This window comes from Ictidomys tridecemlineatus, unplaced genomic scaffold (genome assembly GCF_052094955.1).
Source record: "Ictidomys tridecemlineatus isolate mIctTri1 unplaced genomic scaffold, mIctTri1.hap1 Scaffold_52, whole genome shotgun sequence".
NCBI lineage: Eukaryota > Metazoa > Chordata > Mammalia > Rodentia > Sciuridae > Ictidomys > Ictidomys tridecemlineatus.
The window spans coordinates 1,975,904-1,999,795 of record NW_027523416.1 but is presented as its reverse complement, the minus strand read 5'-3'; the positions used below and the strand labels follow the sequence as shown (position 1 = coordinate 1,999,795).

Here is a 23,892-nt window from a genome sequence, read left to right as displayed (position 1 = left end):
TTCGAGTCTTTTTCTAAATGTTGATTTTACCTCATTCTCTCTTCTGATTATAATAATGCATATTAGAATTTGATTTCCCCTGCCTCCTACATTCTGGATTTACTTCTTCTGGATATTTTCTTCTGACCTGTCTTAAAAGCGGTAGGATTTATTTTACTTCCCAAATCTGTTGTTAAAATCATTCATTGAGTTTAGGATTTTAAAAAGTTCAGGGTTTAAAATATTATTTTAGTTGTAGATGGACATAATATTTTATTTTATTTTTTATAGGATTTTTTTAAGAGAGAGAGAAAGATAATTTTAATATTTATTTTTTAGTTTTTGGCGGACACAACATCTTTGTTTGTATGTGGTGCTGAGGATTGAACCCGGGCTGCACACATGCCAGACGAGCGCCTTACTGCTTGAGCCACATCCCCAGCCCGACACAATATTTTATTTATTTTATGTGGTGTTGAGGACTGATCCCAGTGCCCCACACATGTGGGGCACGTGCTTCACCACTGAGCCACAACCCCAGTCCTATTTCAGTACTACAGCTCAAACCCAGGACCTTGAGCCATGTGCTCTACTATTGAGCTACCTCCCCAGACTCCTTGCTCTTTCTCATAAGGGACTAGTGTCTTACTGCTTTCCAAGCTATCTTTAATCTCATCATTCTTCCTCTGCCTCCAAGTATCTTCGACTGTATGTAGGTCACCACACCCAACTATTTCTTGGTTTTATAGTTTCTAATCCTTTGACAAAATTCATAATCTTTTTTTTTCCTCTTTTGTGGTGCTGGGGTTTGAACTCAGAGCCTTGTGCATGCAAGGCAGCACTCTACCAACTAAACTATATTCCCAGACCTGAAATTCATAATCTTGACTTTACTTTTTTGACTATATAAAGCACAGTGATTTTAAAACATGTGCGGTTAACCCCATTAGGTGGTTTCCTTTTCTGTGGGATTTTTTCTCACAGAATTTTGTCTTATGGAGTGCCTGGTCAGTTTTGATTGGCTAACATTGTTGTGATAATTATACATGAAATTTGAGGACTAAGATGAAGTTATCTTCTTATAGAAAAGTGTTGAGGTTACTTGAGTAAGATTGTCACTTCAAACTTAGTCAGCAATTAAGATAATTCAAAAATGACTTGTCTTTTCAATGTTTCAGTATTGTTCCTTTTGGATTTTTTGCCTGTTCATCACTTAAGTGTGCAGTACTTTCTAGTCTAAACTCAAAGGCTAGGGCTTTTATTAAGGGTCCCTTTATTTGTAGCCCCAAACACTTCTTTTTTCCTCTAAGCCCAGGAATTTGATGAAGGCTTAGTTCAGACTCATTATATCTTTGTGTTATCTTCAATATGTGGGTAAACCTAGGAGAAAAGTACCTTAAAGTGCCAGCTTTACTTGTAATTCTGAGATTCCTTTTTCTAATGCATCTTGGCCACATACATATATCTTCACTGCCTTTTTAGCTTGTATCCTTTCAAACACAATTTTATATTCTTATAAAGATGTTTTGATTGTTCTTAGTGCTCTCAGACTAACTCTTTGGTAATTGGAAACAAAATTCTCTCTGTCCTTCAAGATTCAGTTTTCTCCATATTCCTTCTTAAGCCAGTGGGGAAAATTATTATATTCCTTTAGGCGTCATTTATACCTGAAACAGTGAGCTCTTTTATTCTTTAACATCTTACAAGGTAACTAGTATATTATAGCCACTCATAAAATACTTGCTGAAGAATTAAATGAGAAGCTATATAAGAATATATAATCCCCTTTTTCTATTTGGTATCAATAATCTTTTTTTACTATAGTTCTTCTGATTTATGGAAAATTAAGTTTCAAGTTAATTATCTTTTGAATTGGAACTATGGCTAAAGTAGTACAAGGATAGCAGAAAATAGTATTTTAAAAATCATTAAATTTGGCTACCTTTGTCTCAGTAGATGAACATCTTGAGTTTCATGATCAGAGTTAAAACTTGTCAGTAGATAATACTCTGATCGTGGGTCAGTTTGGCTTCTTTTTCTGGTTGACAGACATTATCAAAACTCAGATTTGTCTTTTTGCTTAATTGCAATTCTTTTGAAATATATATCTAAAGTGTGAAAAATGTTCTGTGGCTAATTGCATAGCTAAAAGACATATTCTAGAAGATTTTTTCTTTGTGACTATATCTTTATTATGGTACCAGTCTTGGATTGAGAAAAGAGTTCCTCCATGACAAAGATATACTTAGTGTCCTACCCATGGCAGAAATGAGAAAAGAATTATCCCTTGCTTTATCCTAATATGTTTAATTATGTTAGGTTTATCAGTCCTGATCTTCCACATTGAAGTAAAGTGAGTTTTTATTATCTTACACACAGGAGACTTGCCCTTGGGGCACATGTTGTTTTCACATTTATTTTATTTACTGGTAAATAGAGAATTAAGAGGAAAAATTAGAAAATGTAAGTGATTTGCCAGAGTTTGATTTACGAAATTGCAGGTTTGAATTCCTATTTTATGTGCCTAAGCATTTTATAGAATTGTGGGAAGTGATATTCACAGAGAGAAACTTTTGATTTGATAACTGGCTTTATTTTAGGAAAGTGAGCCAAGAAGAATATGAGAGACTAGAAAAAGAGCAGCGGCTGTCAGCTGCAGATGAAAAGGTGGTTTCCGCTGTACAGGAAGTTAAAAATTACAAGTGAGTTCAGTTTCTAAAGGAGGGTGTCAATGTCTAATAAACTAGTGTTAGCTTTCTTTTTTAATCTTTTTTTACATTATGTAGATAGAAGAAAATAGCATGGAAGTATAAATAACGAGAGGATATGAATACATTCAATTCACACAGGAGAAAAAATAAATTTCAACTTTACAAATGAAAAATGTTGACAAAAATTTACTTATAGCCAATGGGCAAGACCATAGGGAACTTGGTCAATGCAAACAGTTCTGGGGGTTTTGTATGTTGTAGTAATTCTTTAAGAAATCAGTTTGCTGTGTGATGTATCAAGACCCACAAAAGTGTGGCATTTGATAGACCTTGGAAATCTTTTATGGATATAATTTGAAAAAAAGAAAAAAAGTTTTAAGGAGGAAGATATTTCTAGCAGAATTACTTGAGAACACACTGATGAACAGTTAAGGAAATTATAATTTATCATTCAGAATCTCTAGCAATTAAATGATAAAGAAGTTATTAGTATTGGGTCTTTATTTTATTTATTTATTTATTTATTTTTGGTGCTTTACTACTAAGCTACATCCTTAGACCTTTTTTTTTTTTATTTTGAGACAGGGTCTCAGTTGCATAGGTTCCCACTTAATTGCTGAGACTGACCTCGAACTTGTGATCCTCCTGCCTCAGCTTCCCAATCATTGGGATTACTGGCATGTGGCATTGCACCTGGCCTGTAGTATTAGTTTTGATCACACTGGATTCATATAACTATAGAAATGTTTTTCTTATGTATGATAAAGTCTTTAAAAGTATAGCTGATGGAATAAAGGGAAAATGGTCAGAAATGTTTCAAATGTTATTCAATTGTTGTAATTCTTAGGTGGAGAATTGAAGAGATGGAAGAAGCATTACAGAAAACCAAGCACTCGTTTAAAAACCAGGTAGTAATTAATACTGTCCTGTAGTTGCAGAATTTCTTGATATCTAATACAGACAATTATAGGCTATTATAATGAGTCCCTAAAAACATATTTTTTAATGTATTGTCTTTTTCAGATTGCTATGCATGAGAAGAAAGCTCATGATAATTGGGTAAGATTTTTTCCCCCTTTTCTTTATTTTGTGCATAGCCTACTACAACTGAATTTGAATATTTTCTCTTTAATAGCTCAAAGCTCATTCTGCAGAAAGAGCTATAGCTGAAGAGAAAAGGGAAGTTGCTAATTTGAGACAGAAGTATGTGATTTTGGTATCTTCCTATATGTTTTATAGTGTTTTAAGGTTATGCTAGATATTATCTATGAAGGAATAGATTGCTGTTTCATAATTCAGTCCATTCTTTCTCAATATTCAAGACTATTGGAAATGACCCAAAAGATCGCAGTGCGTCAAGATGAACCCGGGATTGTAAAACCTATGCTGGGAAGACCAGATTTACAAAATCCTCCTCAGAGAGGTAGGGGGCACTTTGTAAAAGGAGCTATTTTATTTCTTGGTGCAGAATGTATGTAAATTACTTTTTATTTCTGTGTGTAATGGTTATGAAATAATCTGAATGATTTGCTAAAACAGGAGGTGAGGGTTGGTGTCAGGGAGAAGGCTGCCTTAAAGTAGTAACACGGCATTGTTTTCTTTAGGTCCACTGATCCATAATGGCTCTTTTGGTCCATCCCCCATGAATGGTGGAGAATGTTCCCCTCCACTGACAGCAGAGCCAGCTGGGAGACCTCCTTCTATTACTCTTAATCAAAAAGATATGCCTAGAAACGGATTTGGTGAGCATTCACATGTTGCTTTATAGTAAACTGCTTCAAGGTTTTTTTTTTTCCCCCTTTTGAATATTCTAATGAAAACATTGAATTTGGGCCTGTACAATATATAGAAGATAATTTCTTACTTTATCTTAGTGAATGTTTTCTGGAAAATCTGTTCTAGTATAGAAAACATTTTTTTTTTCCTGGAGGTCCCTGTATTGTTTTTTTCTTTTAAATTTTACACTGCGAAGTGTAAACCTTTATCTTTAAATTAAATCTCTATGGTGTTCCTTTCCCAAATATTATAAAAGTAGCCTTAAACTTTATGTAGCATACATATTTCCAACATGAAATACTGAATCTTATTTCAAATTCTAAATAGGACTGTAGTCTTGGTAAGATTGGAAGTCAGGTTATACAGACTAAAGAAAAGCCAGCCTACACATACTTCAAGTCTATAGCTTAAAGTTTAGGACCAGTACTTATTAATCTCCTGTTCTATCAACCCAAGGCAGTTCTTTATTTTACTTAAGTCTCTTCATAAATTGTGATTTACGTATTGGGCAACCCATTTAAAAAATATTTTTAATTGTAGATGGACATGATATCTTTATTTATTTTTTAAATGTGTGCTGAGAATCAAACCCAGTGCCTCACACACGCTAGGCAAAAACTCTACAACTGAGCTATGACACCAACCCCTGGGCAACCCATTTTTCATGTTGCTTTCTAGTTATTGTTGAACACTGACCTGTCCACCAGTGGTTTATTTCTTCTGAAAAATACATACAAGGGCTCTGATCTTTCTTTCCCAAGGTCAATGGATGGACCTTTACCTCGTACTGGTCTTCTGAGGCATCTGGGAAACCCGTTGCCTCTGGTAAAGGGACCAAGTAATTTCAAAGAATCTGTAATTGTGGATGGAGGATTTTTATTCTTTTCATGTTAGAATAGTCTGAATCCATTCTTTGATCTCTAACAGACTCAGAATGTGGTCCAGCTCACATGAACAGCAGCTCCAGAAGTTCTTCTCCAGCTAAGGTGACGAATGAGGGCAAGGTAAGTTCTGTAGTTACTGTGAATCATGTGGTCATGCAGGAACATGTAGCTTTCCTACAGTACTTGCTCTTTGCTTTATCCTTCTTTGTGTTCTATTTGTACTATCCCATTTGTTTTTTAAAAAGCAAACTGTTCCCCAAGAACCTGAGACCCCCTCAGTCTCCACCCTTACTTCTTTGACTGAGCATCCAGTTGGAGTAAGTACTTAGAGGTTGAGAACTGAATTGGGTTTTATTCTGTGCATTTATGGGAAGGATATTCAGAGCATGACACTGATCTTGTTTGCTTTAAACTGCATGCAATATTGAGCTTACTTTTCTCTTTAACTTGGGAATGTTGCTTAAGTGTGTACAACTATAATGAACTACAGAATGTGAAAAGTTATCACTCTAACTTTATATGGTGTTTTGTGTTGAATGTTCTAAGGCAAAGTAAATTCATTATAAATTATATAATTCATCATTTTTATTTTTGTTTGGAAGAATGTTATTTAAGAATTCCTCCATTTGTGCAAACCCTATTTTGAGTGATTTGAATTAGATTGGTATCAGATTTTCTGTGAAACAATGATCATCTGAAATGACCTCTTGAGCCAGTCCCAAGAAATGGTCTCATTTGTTCACATAAGTGTATTCTCTTGTAACTGTGTTGCTATTATATCTGGTAGGTCTTCTGCAGCTCTATAATAAAATAAATTTCTAATTGTTTAGTTTCAAACCCACTACTCATAGGAAATGATAAATCAATATCTCAAATGGTGTACAGTAAATGAAAGTAAATATTAAAGGCTTGTCTTCCTAATTTGTGTATATAGCACTGTGATGGAAAATACTTCTCAAGTTCCAGTGTATATATATTCCAGGAATATACATCTCTGGAGAAATCTAAGGGCAGCTTAGATAAGACCCCAAACCCCTTTGTAGTAGAAGATTTAAAAGAGAGCAAAGACCCATTGTTAGAGAGGAATAGAGGTGGGAAAACATGGCTTGGAGGCAAACCTGGGATTGAGTTCTTTAATATGCAGTGTGGCCTTCAACAAATTATGATATCCCATTTGCTTTTGTTCCCTCTTATTTAAAACAAGACAGTCTACTTAAAGATCTCAGAGGTTGAATAATATATGAAAGACTTACTGAAGATATAGTAGAATAGTAGCTATTATTACATGAGTAGAGAATGGATTTTTCATTTTATTCTGTTCATTCTTAATATGGAAGTAATGAGCTATTGTGATGAAAGGGAAGTGATGGGGATGGGGGGACTCCCTTTGAAATAGATTGTAGTGAATACAGCATGACATACTGGTCAGAAATCACCTCTGTTAATAACCCCTGCCAGTCCTCTTGCCTTTCCCTTTCCTGTGCAGATATAATCAGTAACAAACTGCTCCCTCTTGTGGCATCCTTCCAACTTCTGTAAGCTGTCAGTGGGAATACACAGGAGGGGTGGGTAGAGTTTTGTTGCACTGATGGTGTTCTCTGGACAGGTTTTGGGTTTTAGCTTTTATAGGTATTGGTACTTTGTCTTAATACATAGGAATTTTAAAACTTTTAACTGCTTTCAAATCTTAAATTGCAGGTTCATATGGCTATGAAAGGGCCCCCTCCTTTCTCAGGGGTACCCTTTATGGGACCCCCAATGGGACGGCCTCCACCACCTCCCATTTGGTATGGACCGCCACTTCAGCTCGGTGGGCCTTTTGGGCCTCGGCCAATTCCTCCACCATTTTGTATGATGATCTGAAAAGTAGTGATTGACTTATAAATCACATTCATCTTCCACTTCTATTGCTTGCTAAAACAGTTGGTTGCTATCTCAGGTCTTAACAATGAAAGGATAAAGCTGAGTACATTTTAACTTTTCCTCCAGTTTTCTGGGACATATGTGACACTACATAATCTTATACTGAGATAGGCAATAGCTATCTCTCATAGACAAGGATAAGGGGCTATATATAGAAAAGCCAGAAATATTACTTCTGCAGATGTTTGTTGAAAATCTGTTGATATGCACTGCAATAGATGGAAAGGTGGATGAGATGCATGCCATAACTTAAAATTTTGTCACAGATATGAAAATCCTATAACATAAAGTTTGTAAACACCCATAATGGAAGCATAAGCAGTAGGTTATAGAATATAGAAAAGGAAAAGTCAAACCCTCCTTACCTTGAAAAAAGTCAGAGGGAAGTGTTAAAGAGGATTTAACAGTGACCTAATAAATGTTCCTGGTTTAATTAGGTGGCTGTGGAAGGCCTTTTCCAGGAGGGCATGCGTGCACTTTGATTCTGATGGCATGTGTAAAGTCCATGCTGAAATACTTCATGAATTTTTAATGGATACAGTAATAGATAGTGAGATTTCCTTTTATCAAAATTTCTTTGATGTAGTAAAGTTCTTATTTCATAATCTATCATCTTGTCATGGTAATACTTCCAAATATAAATGGAGCTCTTGTGAGATAGAAATAATTCTGCAATTATATAGTAGGGAAAGAAAAAAGACAAGCCTAGAGCTAGGTAGAGCCATGTTAAATCCTTAATATGTTGCTTCATGGCTGGTTGGTCAAAGGCTATAACCTAAACTTGTTCCATCTCAGTTTGCCTCATCTGGCAAGTCAGGATGTTCACCAGCTGATGTTCTAGGCTTGGGAGAAATTAAAGACTATATTAACATACTTGAAATCACCCTAGTTCAGAAATTTCTGATAGTTACATAACTTCCTTTTTATTTTCCAGGTCCTGGTATGCGTCCACCAATAGGCTTCAGAGAATATGCACCAGGTGTTACACCTGGAAAATGGGATTTGCCTTTTGACCCTTGTGATTTTTTTCCAGGACCTGCACCAGCACCATTTAGACCTTTAGGCTCATTTGGCCCAAGAGAGTACTTCATTCCTGGTGCCCCATTACCACCTCCAACTCATGGTCCCCAAGACTATGGGCCACCACCTGCTGCAAAAGACTTAATGCCTTCAGGCTTTAAAGATGAAACTCCACCTAATTCTCAAGAGTAGTGAGGGCTGTTCACAGGCCTTAAAAACAGGGCCCATAAAATTAACCTTTGACACTTAGTCAGAGTTAAAGGATTATTGGCTTCAAAATATAAAAGTTTATTTTAAATGGTTTATGTTTTCAGAATGAAGCTGCCTTGGCGCAGTATACATACATTTTGAGCCAAAATATTTTCTCCCTAAATATCCCCCACTTAAGCTAGAGTATCCTTCCAATTTAAAAATGTGCAATAAGGAATACCTTTGTTTTAGTTAATGTAGCATATACAATTGCTAAATGATTTAGAATGTCATAATTATGGACATTTCCTGTGGAAATGCTTTAAGAACATGTATTTCCATTATCCTATTATTAGTGTATTCCAGTTGATAACAGAGAAATGGTGTTTTATAAGCTTGATTTTTTTTCTCTTTCAATATCTGGTCGCAGAGACTATTGGGCTAAAAATGTTTACTCAAAGATCATAAACATCATTTTCCTTATTGCTGAAGTTCTTTGTTGTAATAGTTCATAAAAATTGTTTATTAATATTTCCCAAGTGTCTGTTGATTCATTGGATCGTCATGAGATTTTGTGCCATTGGGGAAGCATGTAAACGCACTCTCAGAACTGAAGATAGTGACTTGGCAGCATATTCCCTGTTGCTCACTGTTAAGGAGGCTGGACCTTGGTCAACTGTGGACTTCTACAGAGGATTTCTTTTACTTGTGAGAAGTCTTGTGGCTCTATTTTTGTAGCACATTCATGTACTTTTTTCTAACCACTGTCCATGTGAGAATGCTTTTCTGAGAATGAGTTTACATTAGTAGCAAGAGCTACTGCTTTTGCCATTATTGCATTGTAACAGTAACATATAAGGTGGTATGTTGTGTCTATAAAAAATAAGGAAATTTCTTTTTAAAAATGTACACAACACACTCTTCTCTTTCCCATACCTTCCCACTGATTTTCAAGGAATATGATAAAAAAATTAGAAAAGTATAATCCTCTAAGAATGAATGAAACTCTAAGGCTTATAATGTCTTTACTCAGCAACTACGGGCTGAATTAAATTCTTTTTTTTTTGATAGATACTCAAACATATTTTATTTAAAAAACAATTAAAGCAAGTCCTGGATCTGTAACTACTGTCTTTAAAACAATGTTTCTAAGAACTAGCTCTCCAGAACTGTAATTTTAATTACGGCAATTTTAACAGTACATTTTAAGAGGTTTAAGATTTAAATAAAATTATAAAATCCTGATACTTTTGTTTACTGCTAGACCATATTCTTCCATTCTTTTAAATTCTAAAAAGTAATAGGATTGTTGAAACCTAGAACATAACATATCATTGTTTTTTTATGTCCCCTAAGTATTCTCAAAATAGGGGCAAAAGCTTCAGTGTGAAACAAAATCTCTGTGAAACAAAATCTCTAAACTACTGAAGATAACTCAGAATAAAAATGAATTCTTCCTAAAGGACTCAAATTCTATCTATATAACCTCCATTTAATATTAGAAGCAGCAGCTGTGTGTAAGAGGAAAACCATATAATAGCTTATGCCATTTTTAACCATGTAAAATAAAATTTAAGTCACAAACACATTTTGAATGTATCTTTCAACCTCTACAGGACACAAGGCAATGCTGAAGTTACTTAACTTCTAATTTTAAAATAGCATTTAAATAAAGGTGATGTCAGCTAGGAAGATAGACTTTCAAGAAAAGGCAGATTTATTATTTTATTCAAAGCAACAGTAGTTTTCCCTCTAAAGCCTTTTTTGTATTTATTCTATTAGTAAGTTATAATGCGTTCTATGTAGTTTATCTGAGCAGTTCTGAACCCACCCATAGTTGCCTCTCCTTACATCCATCTGATTGATTGTACCACTTCTGTAACAAAGCCCAAGGTAGCTGCCCATATACAGGTTGTGTAGAGAATACTGTCCCTTGATTCAAGTATACTTTTGTATCTCAAAAGTTTTAGAATTCCTCTCCAGCAACTTGTGTTTGAATTTAGTTACTAAAATCATTTCATTTGTGAAGCAGTAGTGTTTCAACCTGAAAGTATTATTGCTATAGTTATAATTATTGTCCAGTAACTCATCCCCTCCAACACTAGAAAGTAAATTTAAACAACTAATTTGTGAGATACAGATTGCTTTGTGTTAACTGCTTCAAGATAAAATCACCTTTTTTTGGGGGGGGTGAGGTTTGGTCATTCAGGTCTGAATTAAAGCTAAGCTGATGACAATGTTCAATTTAAGTTTGTTTAATGCTGATGAAAGACATTCATACAAAGCATCCTCTTTTTTTTTTCATAAAACCCCATTCTTTGGTGGAAGCTGGGGTTGTGGCTCAGTGGTAGAGTACTTGCCTAGCACAGGCAAGGCCCTGGGTTTAATCCTCAGCACCACATAAATAAATAGAGGTTAAAAAAAGCATTCTTATGTGAAGGATGCTAAATGTTTCTTCATATAAATTATCATTTTGAGGGGCTGGGGTTGCATGTGAGGCACTGGGTTTGATCCTCAGCACCACATATAAATATAAAGGTACTGTGTCCATCTACAACCAAAAAAAAAAGGTTTGTTTTTTTTAAATTAACACTTTGATATACATGTTTTATAGTATGAGAGAACAGAAAGAACAATGTATCCGTTTTGCTACATTTTAATAGCAGATTTTAAGGGAGCAACATCAAACATCAGTAACATCAAACAAAAAGGTACTGAGTACTCCACAGGGTACAGAGTGCTGCCAAGCACCTTGGAAAGTTTACATGACATGGAGAAGATGAGGCCCTTCTCTTGAGAAGTTTACAGTCTGGAAATTTTGACTACTCGGAGTTTCAGTTGAGTGAACATTTTATTAAGGCAAATTCTTCATTTCCTAGAACTACTGTAGACTGAACTATTTTTGCACTTGTGAAATTAACCCAATCCAGATGAAAGAAAAGACTAAATTTGGTTGATAATTCTTTCAGGCTCATATAGTTTTATGAGTCTAGTAAACAAAACTGACCTAACAGACAACTGAAAAATTAAAGACTAGATCTCTTGAAGTGCAAGGGCTAAAACAACTGTTATTTGTTTTTAAAAGCAAACAGATGGTATGATTAGGGTTTACACTAGTTTAAAAATAGGCCAAGTATTGCATTCCCTTCATGCATTGTTCATTTAAAATAGTGAATATTAAAATACGTGGGTTCTACATGTAACCCACAAAAAAGCTCCTCACAAATCTTTATGTTCTGTGTATCAAATATGCACCTTGTGTACTATGAAAGTTTTATTTATGTCTCATCAAGTTAAAAGTAATGTAAATAGTGAAATTATAATAGGCTAATGACCTGCATATTTTTATATGAATGTCAATATATCTAAATAGGAAATAAATGGCAGTCATATCTACCTATATTAAAAAAATATATATCTTTCCAGATTTTTCATACTCATCACTTTATAAAGACAAGGTATGCAGGTTTTAAGGTTTCACAATCAGTTGTCAGAAAAACAGCAGTTGTTCCTAAAGTATCTCATTAGCATCTGACTCAATTTTTTAGATGACATGATTTAGAAGACGTAAACCCACCCCAAAATTTGTAATTATTCTGAGAGAGATGGTTTTAATGTTAACCCTAGAATCATTAATGTTAACCCTAGAAACAATAGCAATGTGATGTAGAACAACTAATCAACATGACTAAAAATGTGCTCACTTTCAGAAAAACAATCTGGTCATCTGGAAAAAAAATCACAGCTACAATCTGGGAACACTCCCATATAGGATATTGATCTGATCAAGGCACACTATTTCTAAGTAGAACTATCAGATGAGGGTGAATTTAGGCCAGCTCTAAGGAACAGCCTATAAGACAGACCATAACTGATCCAATTTCCTTTCAAAGCAATCTGGTACTATCCTACCCACTTCAATTCAAAAGTTTGAAGTTAATTCAAATCAAAAGACCATATTGGAGCAAAAGTGAGCAAATGTGTAAATCCTAGCACATTCTTATTGCTGTATTAAGTTTGAAGATGAGCATACCTACCACAGCAGTATTGTTCCAGGAAGCAGGGTAGGAACAGTGGTAAATTAGGAAACAGACTATTAATTGCACAATTAATAGGAAAGTAAAAACAAGTTTCAAAATCTACAATAAACCTGTATCCAAAGGAGTCATAACAATGAGGTGCTGGACTTTAGTTCTGTGGTACAGCTTTGCAATGGACTCACTGGCCTATAGGTACGGCTCACTTCCTGCCTCCTGAAGGATGAATATGCTACACAGAGCTATGATGGTTTCTACTGAGTGGTAAAATTCACAGAAATTAGACATTACTCATGTCAGAATCATTCCTTGTGCAAAGTTTGATGTAGATGAAGATAAAGTGGTTTCTTGGTCAATAACTGCAATTTCTTTTAAAGTCAGTGGGTTTCTTGTATCTGTAACCACAATAGATTTAAAATACTTTGATGATTGATCTACTCCAATGTTACATTCTCGATAAGAGGGACTAAGAAGAAACATGAACTAGTAACCATTAGAAAAGTATGAATCCTATATGTATATCACTTACAGTTCTATTACAGTTGGCCCAGGTTTAATCTCATCCATCTCCATGAAAGCAAAACATTTGGTGCTGGTAAACCTTTTTGTAAGCTTGTAGTGTTTGAATTCAAAGAAGATAGCTGCACCTAAGGAATTAAAACAAACAACATAAGCCAGAGACCACACATTTCTTATGTGTCACCAGAAGCCTATGATTTTACAAAGTAACGTGTCAAACAGTCTGATGACACAACTGTTGATAACTCACTGTGGCTGTCACTCCAAGCTCTGGTACTAGCATGTCTGAGTGACATTTCTCCATATCATTTAATTCTACAAAGTACAACAAAATTGTATAGCAAGAATGTAAGTTATGTGCACAGGTAGAATCATAAACTACCAAAGAATATAAAATATTAAATACAACAAGAAAAACAGAAGTTACTTAAGTATCAGCAGTACCTATAAAAATGGTTTCAATAAGCACCTATATTAGATAGAATAGAAATTTAAGAGTTCCTTTAAAAAAAATTCTACCTTATATCATTTCTCTCCCTCCTGAAACAACCACGCCCAGATTGTCCTTTCCATATTCTTACAAACTAACTGCCAGTTATAGTATCTTTTTACCCAATGCATCTTATTGAAAGAAAAAAAATAATTTAACTGTTAGAAAGTAATCATTAGGTTCCTAAAAGGACTTAAGGTAATTATTAGGGAACCTGCTTCCTTAACTCTGTATTATGAGAAAAACTTCCCTATCAAATAATATTTAACCACATTATTACACAACTAGATAATGCAACTGCTAATTCTCATATTTTAAAAAAATTGATTTGACTTTAAGTCAATATTCATAACTATGTGACATAAGATCTTGTGTTAAGTACACTATGAACACAAACCCAGATAAGTACTGTGTCCTTAAGAAGTCAGTAACTGATAATTACAAACCTTTGGTTAATTTTTCAATATGCTTCTGGAGCTCAATGTCCACATTAAAATGAACATATGTATCTTCTTTTCTTGAAGCCACAGGAGTATCTTGCACAGGAGTTAAATCTATGCCATTCAGATCTGGAGAAAAATTTCTGCTTATGAGCATTCACATATACAGACGGAAAATATAGAAACTGCAAAGGTTACAGTTCCTAAAGAGGCATGGAAAGAGCTGAGAGGAGATTCTCAGGTTAAGAGATTCCTATTTGGTGTGAGCAAGTATGTGACAGTTGTTGAAGTTCATGGGGTATGTGGAGAGAAATGAATATAGACTGGATAGGAGACCTCATGAAGGGGACAAGGAAGCCTTTACATGGCCAAGTGGACAAAACTTGATCTTCATAGTAAAGTGGTAAAAAGAACAAACATGTTTTTCTTAGGGAATAGCCCACTATATTTTTCTATGCAAAAAAAAAAAATCTGGAGTATTTAATTTGCCACATGGAGCTCTGCCACCAATTTCTAACTTTGATCAAGTATGACTTATTTAGAAAAGCCTTTAAACCTAACCTTATCATAATTTCCCTGTTAAGAACCAAAAATGGATGAGAACAGCCAACAAAAAACCTTTTGTTAATGAATAATTTTTCATATATATAAATTCTGGTTATACTGTTTACAACATACCCTGAATTTACAACAACCAGATGGTACGTTATATATAGTTTTAATTTTCTGGTTTTTAAAATCTCAGTTTAGTCAAATGCAACATGGACTCATTTAATAACTCCTCAGTGTTTATGTGTTATTCATTTATGTGTCTCAAAAAGCTCAAAAACAATTTAGTACATTTAATAATTAAAAAATATTTACATAAAAATATTTCAGTTTAACATATGCAAAGGTAATTTAACATTTACAACATCATTAAATATTTTTGTGTTTTAAGTATACTTTCTGAATGAGTATGCAGTTTTACAAATGGCCTATGAAACAATGTAAATATTTTCCAGTATACTATATATTTGATAACTGGTAACATCGGAATTTAAAAGTGTACCAGTATTAGTGCTGTGGATTCTGTTCTTTAAATAAATGTTTTTCTTTGTGGTCAATTGATAAAAGTTCCTCCATTTAATTTCAGCACCAATCTGTTCCTTTGGTGCAAAACTATAGATTAAAATAAGCCGTTTGTACTAACTATAGTTATTTCTGTAAAATGGTATAATTTATTCCTTAATCACATCATCATCCCACGGGATTGCTTTCAGGGCATGGATGTTATGGACGCACCCTACTTCCCTGTCCCCTGATTTTCATCTGCCTCTGTAGGACTCACCTAAGTAGATACCTCAGTAGCACAGGAAGAAGAAGGGGTTGAAGCAGGAGAGATGGGAAAACAGGACATGGGGCTTTGTGGAGAGAAATGAATATAGACTGGGTAGGAGAAGGTGAGGGGTGCTATTGTTAATCTACATCCTGAAGGCTGTAGCTGCTTTTAAGGACAATGTGTATGTTTAGTCTGCACGTTAGATAGAATCTGAAGAGCAAAAATCTATACAAACTCAAAAGCAAAAGTGAGTGTATAAGTAGGAAATATTTTTTGTAAGTCTTTCGAACTATGTTCTGTTATGATCTCTTCTAGGATTTTGCCTCATTATAGAATGCATTAAAGTAAGTTGTCACATATACAAGATCATCCCCTGTCAAAAACTTTGTCCCATATGAGAAAAAACATAATGCAATTTGCCAGTTATTTACCCTTTACACTAACTGTAATATAGGGATCGATGCACTGTCCAGCGTCTTTCAGACCAATTTTCTCAATCCTGATAGTGAGTAATGTCATTCCCGGTTCTGATGGCAACCTTGGTAATAAAGTACCTGGCAACAGAGAAACCTCAATAAAAGTTAGCTCCACCAATAATGCAGAGTAAATACTTTGACAAACAGAAGATATAGCCTACCTCTTAGGAACTAGCTAGGCATTATGTATTTTTATTTCCAAAATTCATGAACATCTGATGTTATACTTTTTTAGAAAAATATTTAAATTTACACATAATATATCTGCATTTCCCACCCATACAATCACCTTTAAGCAGAAATAATAATTTCTATAATAATAGTATATAGTATGTATAATAAAAGTATGTTAAAAACATCACTTGAGGAAGCCCAATGATACATAATAGTATAATATGCTCACATAATATTTATATTCAATATGTACTTCTATATTATATTCAGCATCTTAATATGAAGTGGTAGAACAAAGACAAGAAAAGCTTTTAAAATACTTGTTATACTGTTCTAAAGTCTGAGACATTTAATATCACAGTTGATCAATACATTCTTCTCTTTAGTTACTCCTAATAAAGAAAATAATTTACAATTTGATATTTATGTTTTAATTTAACTATATAGTCTAACTTCTATTCTTCATTCTATTTTGTATGATTTATTCCCTCAGAAATTAGTACTATACAGACTGACATATAAAATGGCCATTTGTATAACTGAACATTTTTTCCAAAACCAACTAAAATTTTTAAAACTAAAACCCACCAGAACAACATGACAACATTCACCCACCAAGAACATATGAAGGAAGAAATCAACTGTTCAGTATGTTCCCTTTTTTGAAACTACCAATAGAGAACAGATGCAAATAAGCTGATTTTAATCAAGTATGTATACAGAACCTCAAAATACACTTAACAAAAGATTTTGGTTGATGTTTTTCAAGTTTCTATTCAACAATGTGTTATGCTACTTTTAATGATGAGTTATTTGAAATACATGAAGTAATCAACACACTACATTTGAAAATACACATTTGATTGATGGCAAATGTGGCTTGAGGAAATTTTGGGAGGTGATGGGAATGTTCTGAACTTGTATAGTGATGGCAGATGCAAAACTCTATAGAGGTGTCAAAAATCGATGAATTTTATACTTACAGAAGGGAAATGTTATGAAATGCAAATTGTACCTCAACAGTGCTGTTAAAAATGTATTACTTTCTAATTTAAACAAATATGAAGACAATACAGACAAATGCAATAATAGGAAGGCCTGGAGGCTGCATTCCACTGTTGCATTAACAAACCTAAATGGGCTCAGGCTGATATCATTAAATATATACATAATACCTTTTATGCATGTTCTTTGATTGACAAGTGAAGGTACTTTTAGAAGAGGGGCTTGTACCTGGACATCTGGGATGAACTTCAGAAAGTTAAGAAACACTTCTGAAATTTTATGAAAAATGTGAATATGTATACATTTATATTTATATATATACATACATATTCATATGTATGTATATCATATATGAATTTTTCTGCAGAAAAGTTCATTCTATTATGTAGTACATGGCTGTATAAATATGCTACAGTTTATGTACACATTCTTGTGTTGATAGACATTTGAATTACTTCAAGTGTTTGGATATAGTTAACAGGCTATTATAAATACTCTTCTAACATCTTCTAGTGCCCATAAGCACCCATTTCTGAAACAGGGGAATCACTAAGTCACCTGGCATGTTACCTCCATACCTACTATGTAATGACAATCCATTTCCCAAGGTGGTTGTGCCAACTTTTATTCCTAGCCCAAGTGCAGTAGTGTTCCCATTGCTCTACATCCTCACTAGGTACTGTTTTCTCAGATTCTTCATGTTAGCCAATTTTGGTATAAAGAGATCAATCATTTTAATTTGCATTCCTCTGAAGATTAATAAGGTTGAGCACCTTTTAGAATAAATCAAATGTATGATTTCCTCTTTTCTGAAGTGTGTTCAATTATTTTGCTCGATTTTCTATTGAGATGTCTATCTTATTGAGCTGTAGGAGGTCTCTATTATTTTGCTGGACAAATGTTTTACAAATAGCTTCTTAGTAGTTTTCCTTTATAAAGACTTTTTGTTGAAGTAGAGCATATACATTTTAAAATGCACAAATTGTTAGTACAGTTTGCTGAACTTCCACAAAGTGAATACACCTGTATAACTAGTATCAGATCTAGGAAAGATATGATCAGCCTCCTGGGAGTGTCCTTCCCCCCACCCTATCCAATTCACTCTTCCAAAAGATATTATTATATTACTGCTAGTAATATTCAAATTTCTTAATATCTTCCTTTACAATCAGTACTTTTTATGTCATATTTAAGAAAACTTACCCCACTCCAAAATCATAAAGGTATTATCTTGAAAGCATAGTTTTGCCATTCACACTTAATTCTATATGTCACATAGAATTATTGACTACGGTGTATAGTAGGAGCTTTAATTTTATTCAATTTCACATAAATACTCAATTGTCTCAGCACTACTCATTAAAAAGACTGACATTTTCCACCACTGATCTGCAGTCCCAACTCAATCATAAATCATGTGGCAATCACTTTCTGAGTTTTCTATTCTGTCTTACCGGACTGTTTATCCTCTTATCACTAATACAGTATCTTAATTCTATAGCTGTATAAAAGGTCCAGGAACTGCAATAAAAATTCAGATGAGTTTCAGAAAGAGTCTATCTTTATAAACTGCTTCTTCTAATTTATGAACTAGTATATATCTTTACATTTTAAAAATCATAACAATTATTTAATAGAATTTTATTTGACCTAAAAGCCTTCAGAAATAAAGACCTACAGATCCAGGGAAAACTCCTGTTTTTTTGTTTATGTTCCATGAAGAATGTATGGCCATGTAGAAATGACTGGAAAAGGGGGTGTGAGCTAATGGTAAAAGGCTGCCAGGGTCCCAGCAAGCCCTGTCTGGTCAGATTCTTCTTGGCCTCTCTGTATAGCTTTCTTTCCTTCTGGACCTAAGGCAGGTCCTGTCTGGAATGAGGGTTTGTAAGGGAGGGGTAAGGGAGGGTAGGGGGACAGTAAGGGAATAGCAGGGAGGGAAGGAAAGAGAAAGAGAAAGAGAGAAAGAGCGCTTTCTAGGTTTTATGACTGGCTTTGGGAGAAAAGGGTGAATGGACAGGAGGGCAGGAGGAGAGCAGAGGCTTTGCTGCTGAGGTTGCTTTTGGGATTCCAATCTCCTTCAGTTAGAAGTTCTCAGCAGGCAAAAACCTCACCCTTTGGGCTATCATATTCTGATCTGACCCTACCCACCTTCCCCCTCTCTCTCTCCCTCCTCCTCCCTTTCTCCTTTTAAGAAGGGAATGTGTAGATCTTTCCATCTTCTAAGATCTTCTTTGATTTCTCTCTTTAGGGTTCTGTAGTTTTCATTGTATAGATCTTTGACTTCTTTCATTGATTCTCAAGTATCATTTTTTTGAGGTTATTGTGAATGGAGTAGTTTTCCTCATTTCCTTCTCAGAGGCTTTGTCACTGATATACAGAAATGCCTTTGATTTATGGGTATTGATTTATATCCTGCTCCTTTGCTGAATTCATTTACTATTTCTGGAAAGATCGACCTTGCTCTTGGATAGGCAGAATTAATATTATCAAAATGACCATACTACCAAAAGTGCTATATAGATTTAATGCAATTCCAATCAAAATCTCAATGGCATTCCTCATAGAAATAGAAAAAGCAATCATGAAATTCATCTGGAAAAATAAGAGACCAAGAATAGCTAAAGAAATCCTTAGCAGGAAGAGTGAAGCAGGGAGTATTGCTATATGAGACCTTAAACTATACTACACAGAAATAGTAACAAAAACAGCATGGTTTCAGCACTAAAACAGACTGGTAGGCCAATGGTACAGAATAGAGGACACAGAGACTAACCCACAAAATTACAATCATCTTATTTTAGACAAAGGTGCCAAAAACATGCACTGGAGAAAAGATAGCATTTTCAACAAATGGTGCTGGGAAAACTGGAAATCCATATGCAACAAAATGAAATTAAACTAATAACTCTCACCATGCACAAAAACTTAACTCAAAATGGATCAAGGACCTAGGAATTAAGCCAGAGACTCTTCGTCTAATAGAAGAAAAAAGTAGGCCCTAAACTTCATCATGTGGGTTAGACCACAACTTCCTTAATAAGACCCCTATGGCACAAGAATTAAAACCAGGAATCAATAAATGGGATGGATTCAAACTAAAAAGTTTTTTTGTCAGCAAAAGAAAACAATCCGTGAGGTGAACAGAGAGCCTACATCCTGGGAGAAAATTTTTACCCCTCACACATCAGATAGAGCACTAATCTCTAGGGTATAGAAAGAACTCAAAAGCTAAGCACTGAAAAAACAAGTAACCCAATCAAAAAATGGGCCAAGGACTTGAACAAACACTTCTCAGAAGAGGATATACAATCAATCAACAAATATATGAAAAAATTTTCAACATCTCTAGCAATCAGAGAAATGCAAATCAAAACTAAGATACAACTCCAGTCAGAATGGCAGCTATTATGAAGACAAACAACAATAAGTATTGGAGAGGATGTGGGGAAAAAGGCACACTCATACATTGCTGGTGGGACTGCAAATTGGTGCAGCCAATCTGGAAAGCAGTATGGAGATTCTTTGAAAATCTGGGAATGGAACCACCATTTGACCAAGCTATTCCTCTCCTTGGACTATACCCAAAGGACTTAAAAACAACATACTACAGGGACACAGCCACATCAATGTTTATAGCAGCACAATTCACAATAGCTAAACTGTGGAGCCAACCTACATGCCCTTAAGTGGATGAATGGATTTTAAAAAATGTGGCATATATACACTATGAACGTTTTTAAAAGAGAATAAAATCATGGCATTTGCAGGTAAATGGATGTTATTGGAGAAGATAATGCTAAGTGAAGTTAGTCAATCCCCCAAAAACAAATGCCAAATGTTTTCTCTGATATAAGGAGGCTGACTCATAATAGGGTAGGGAGGAGGAGCATGGGATGAATAGATGGATTCTAGATAGGGAAGAGGGGAGTGAGGGAAAGAAAGGAGGCAGGGGATTAGCCTCCTAATGAATGTGATGGACATCATTATCCAAAGAACATGTCTGAAGACACAAATTGGGTGTCAACCTACTTTATATAGAGAGATACGAAAAATTGTGGTATATATGTGTAATAAGAATTGTAATGCAAAAAAAACCAAGTACATGAATAACGTGAATTGGCGTGAACATACTTTATACAAAGATAAAAAAAATTGTGCTCTATATGTGTAATAAGAATTGTCCATTGTCGTGTATTAAAAAAAATAAAATCAATAAAAGAAAAAGAAGGGAATGGGGAGTGAGTAGGGAAAAACTGTGGAATGAACCCAAACTAACTTTCCAATGCACATATGTGAATATACAATAATGAAACTCATCATTTTGAATATCTATAAGATACTAATTTTAAAAAATGTAAATAAATATATCAGTAAAGTGGATGAAAGGGAACAGTGGGAGGGAGGATGAGGAGGGTGAAGGGACTGAATTGGAGCAAATTATATTCCATGCATTTATAATTAGTCCAAATGAATCTAATGTCAAGAATAACTATTATGAACAAATGAAAAAAAGAATAATGACTTCACTGTTTTTATAAAATGCATTCTCATAAACAATTCAATTGAGAGAAATGAAAAAAAGTAAAAGAGAATGTATAATTCAACATCTCACAAACCATAACAATTATTAAGTCACTCTTCCATCTTTTTCTCTAATTTCAAGATGGCTCCAGTTTCATTTTCTTTTGATATTCTTTTATTTTTTCAACAAAGGTTTATTTTCTACATAAAATTCTTATATTTCTTTTGTTGAATTTATAATAAGGTCCTTGATATTATTTAATACTACTATAAATATTATAATAGTTCATTTTCTAAGCAACTATTACTTGTTTGAGATAGAATTGATTTGTCTGTACAGATTTTATATCCAGGAACCGCATTATCTTATTAATGAGTTATGAATAGGTTTTTGCATATATTCTCTATATATTCATAAATATGCAAATAAAGAACATCCCCCCTTTTATATTTCATTTTCTTGTCCTAGTGCAGTAGCTAGGGCTTCCAAAACAATGCTGATGAAAAGAAGTAATAGATAATCTTGTTTTGTTCAAATTCATCATTAAATGATTTTGGGCTGTAAATGTCATGTAGCCATGTTTTATCAAGTTAAGGATGTTTTTCTGTTCTTTGCCAAGAATTGTTTAAAATCAAGGCTGTATTTCAAATTTAACTGAAAACTTTTTCTGCATTGTTGACAACTTTATGAAATCTTTCCCCTTAATCTGCTAATGTGAACTACCTTGATAAATTCTGCTAACAATAATTTGAAAAATCACTCATTAGTTCAGGGAGATTTTCTGAATTATTTTCCACAGCATCCTATGTTTATTCAGTCAATCTTCATTTGGCAGTTACATTATTTCTAACTTTTTATCATTATAAAAAACACCTAAACAGAGAATCTTGTGTATTTGCATATGTTTTCCCCTCTTTTTCCTGTATTTTGGGGGTGCATCTTCAGAGTAAATTCTCAGGAATGGGATTGCTAAGGAAAAAATATGTACTTATATGTTGTTAGAGAATGCTCAATTCCCCTCCAAAGGAACTGCACCATTTTTCTATTCCCACCAGTGATTAATAAGTATCTATTTCCCCTAAGACTCTCCAACAGTAGCTTTAATTTATGTTTTTATTAAAAATAAAGTTGAGTATCTTTTTATATGTTTAACGGGTATTTTTAAAATGTGTGTGTGTGTGTGTGTGTGTGTGTGTGTGCATGCTCACACGCTTGCTCATATTGTCTGTTCCTCTCATGTATTCTGCTTTGGTTATTACAATTAACATTTTTCTTTATACATTAAGAATGTTGGGTTGGGATGTAGCTCAGTGGCAAAGTGTCTGCCTTGCATTTGCAAAATCCTGGAATCGAACCCCAGTTCTAAAAAAGACAAAAAAGAACCCACCCCACCCCACCCCCAAAAACCCCCAAGAATGTTACCTCTTTTATGTATTACCTCTTTACTACCTGTTTTGACATTCAAAAGATGATTGCTTTACAACTTTCAAAGTCTTTTTGATGTTAAGATTATTTTTTGCCAAGTTGATATTAAACTTGTTGTTACTTTGGGGTGAGTCAATTTTATAAGCTGTCATTATCTAGATCTTTCAGTTGAAATGATAGGGCTGATGCTATATTCCTTACCAACAATCTTTTTGCCTGAGACTACACAGTAAGGTTTAATGTAATCATTATGCTTCAGATAATTTAATATGGAGGCAGTGATTTCAAGTCTGAATTTCTTGTTTAATTCAAGGTAGAATGTCAAACATTGTGTTCCATAATGAAGGAAGCTGACTGTAATTAAGATCATAGATTACATAGAAAGGTGCCTATTTAAGGTGTTTCAGAATGCTCTATGATGTGCTCTCTCTACATGGTCAACTCTTACATACTCAGTGAGTCCTAAATCTGGCCAGATTTATTGAACTCCCTCAGCCCTTCTTTTTTGCCAACCTACGACATTGGTGCACATCTCTAATCATAATCATGTGCTTTTGGCTCTGTCTTGCTGACTACACAATAAGCATCCTGAAAGGTGTGGGAACTGTTCCTTTTGTGGTATGCACAAGGAATAAACAGATCTTTGTTGAAGAAATATTTTATTGAATGAATGACTGAATTTCCAGTTCTAGAGGTTATCATGCTCTAGTAAACAAATGGCTAGAGAATCTATATCAATGAGTGAAGAAATAATAAACATAAAAGAAGATCAAATACTAGAATAATACCATACCATCTATAGCTCCCAGGTAGATGAAAAAGGGTGCATGTTTTTGCATCAAAGATAGAACCATGATAGTTGTAAATTGAGCCAATGCATTAAAAGGAAGATTTCTAAGTGAAGAATTAACATATCCAATTACATAGTGTAATATGAGAACAAGTCAACTACATTCATAAAATTCGAAGACTAACAAGGATAAGAAAGAAATAACTACACA

The 23,892-nt window shown here is 34.2% G+C and overlaps 2 protein-coding genes across 7 annotated transcripts in view; one reads left to right on the top strand and one right to left on the bottom strand.

Annotated features, from left to right (window-relative positions):
- Positions 1–9,016, top strand: part of LOC144373873 (transport and Golgi organization protein 1 homolog) — a 75,623-nt gene extending 66,607 nt beyond the window's left edge. For all 6 annotated transcript variants that reach the window (XM_078036825.1, XM_078036828.1, XM_078036824.1 and 3 more), the window contains 9 exons: positions 2,580–2,681; positions 3,538–3,598; positions 3,714–3,749; positions 3,826–3,893; positions 4,013–4,113; positions 4,295–4,432; positions 5,394–5,470; positions 7,049–7,199; positions 8,208–9,016. In XM_078036825.1, the coding sequence (XP_077892951.1) occupies positions 2,580–2,681; positions 3,538–3,598; positions 3,714–3,749; positions 3,826–3,893; positions 4,013–4,113; positions 4,295–4,432; positions 5,394–5,470; positions 7,049–7,199; positions 8,208–8,485 (1,012 nt within the window). In that variant the 3' untranslated portion in view covers positions 8,486–9,016. The remainder of the gene's footprint in view (positions 1–2,579; positions 2,682–3,537; positions 3,599–3,713; positions 3,750–3,825; positions 3,894–4,012; positions 4,114–4,294; positions 4,433–5,393; positions 5,471–7,048; positions 7,200–8,207) is intronic.
- Positions 9,017–11,353: 2,337 nt separating this feature from the next.
- Positions 11,354–23,892, bottom strand: part of LOC144373894 (axin interactor, dorsalization-associated protein-like) — a 30,447-nt gene continuing 17,908 nt past the window's right edge. Inside the window, exons 6-9 of the mRNA XM_078036878.1 lie at positions 15,721–15,843; positions 13,975–14,097; positions 13,049–13,166; positions 11,354–12,914 (exon numbers count right to left, since the gene is read on the bottom strand). Of these exons, the coding sequence (XP_077893004.1) occupies positions 12,872–12,914; positions 13,049–13,166; positions 13,975–14,097; positions 15,721–15,843 (407 nt within the window). The 3' untranslated portion in view covers positions 11,354–12,871. The remainder of the gene's footprint in view (positions 12,915–13,048; positions 13,167–13,974; positions 14,098–15,720; positions 15,844–23,892) is intronic.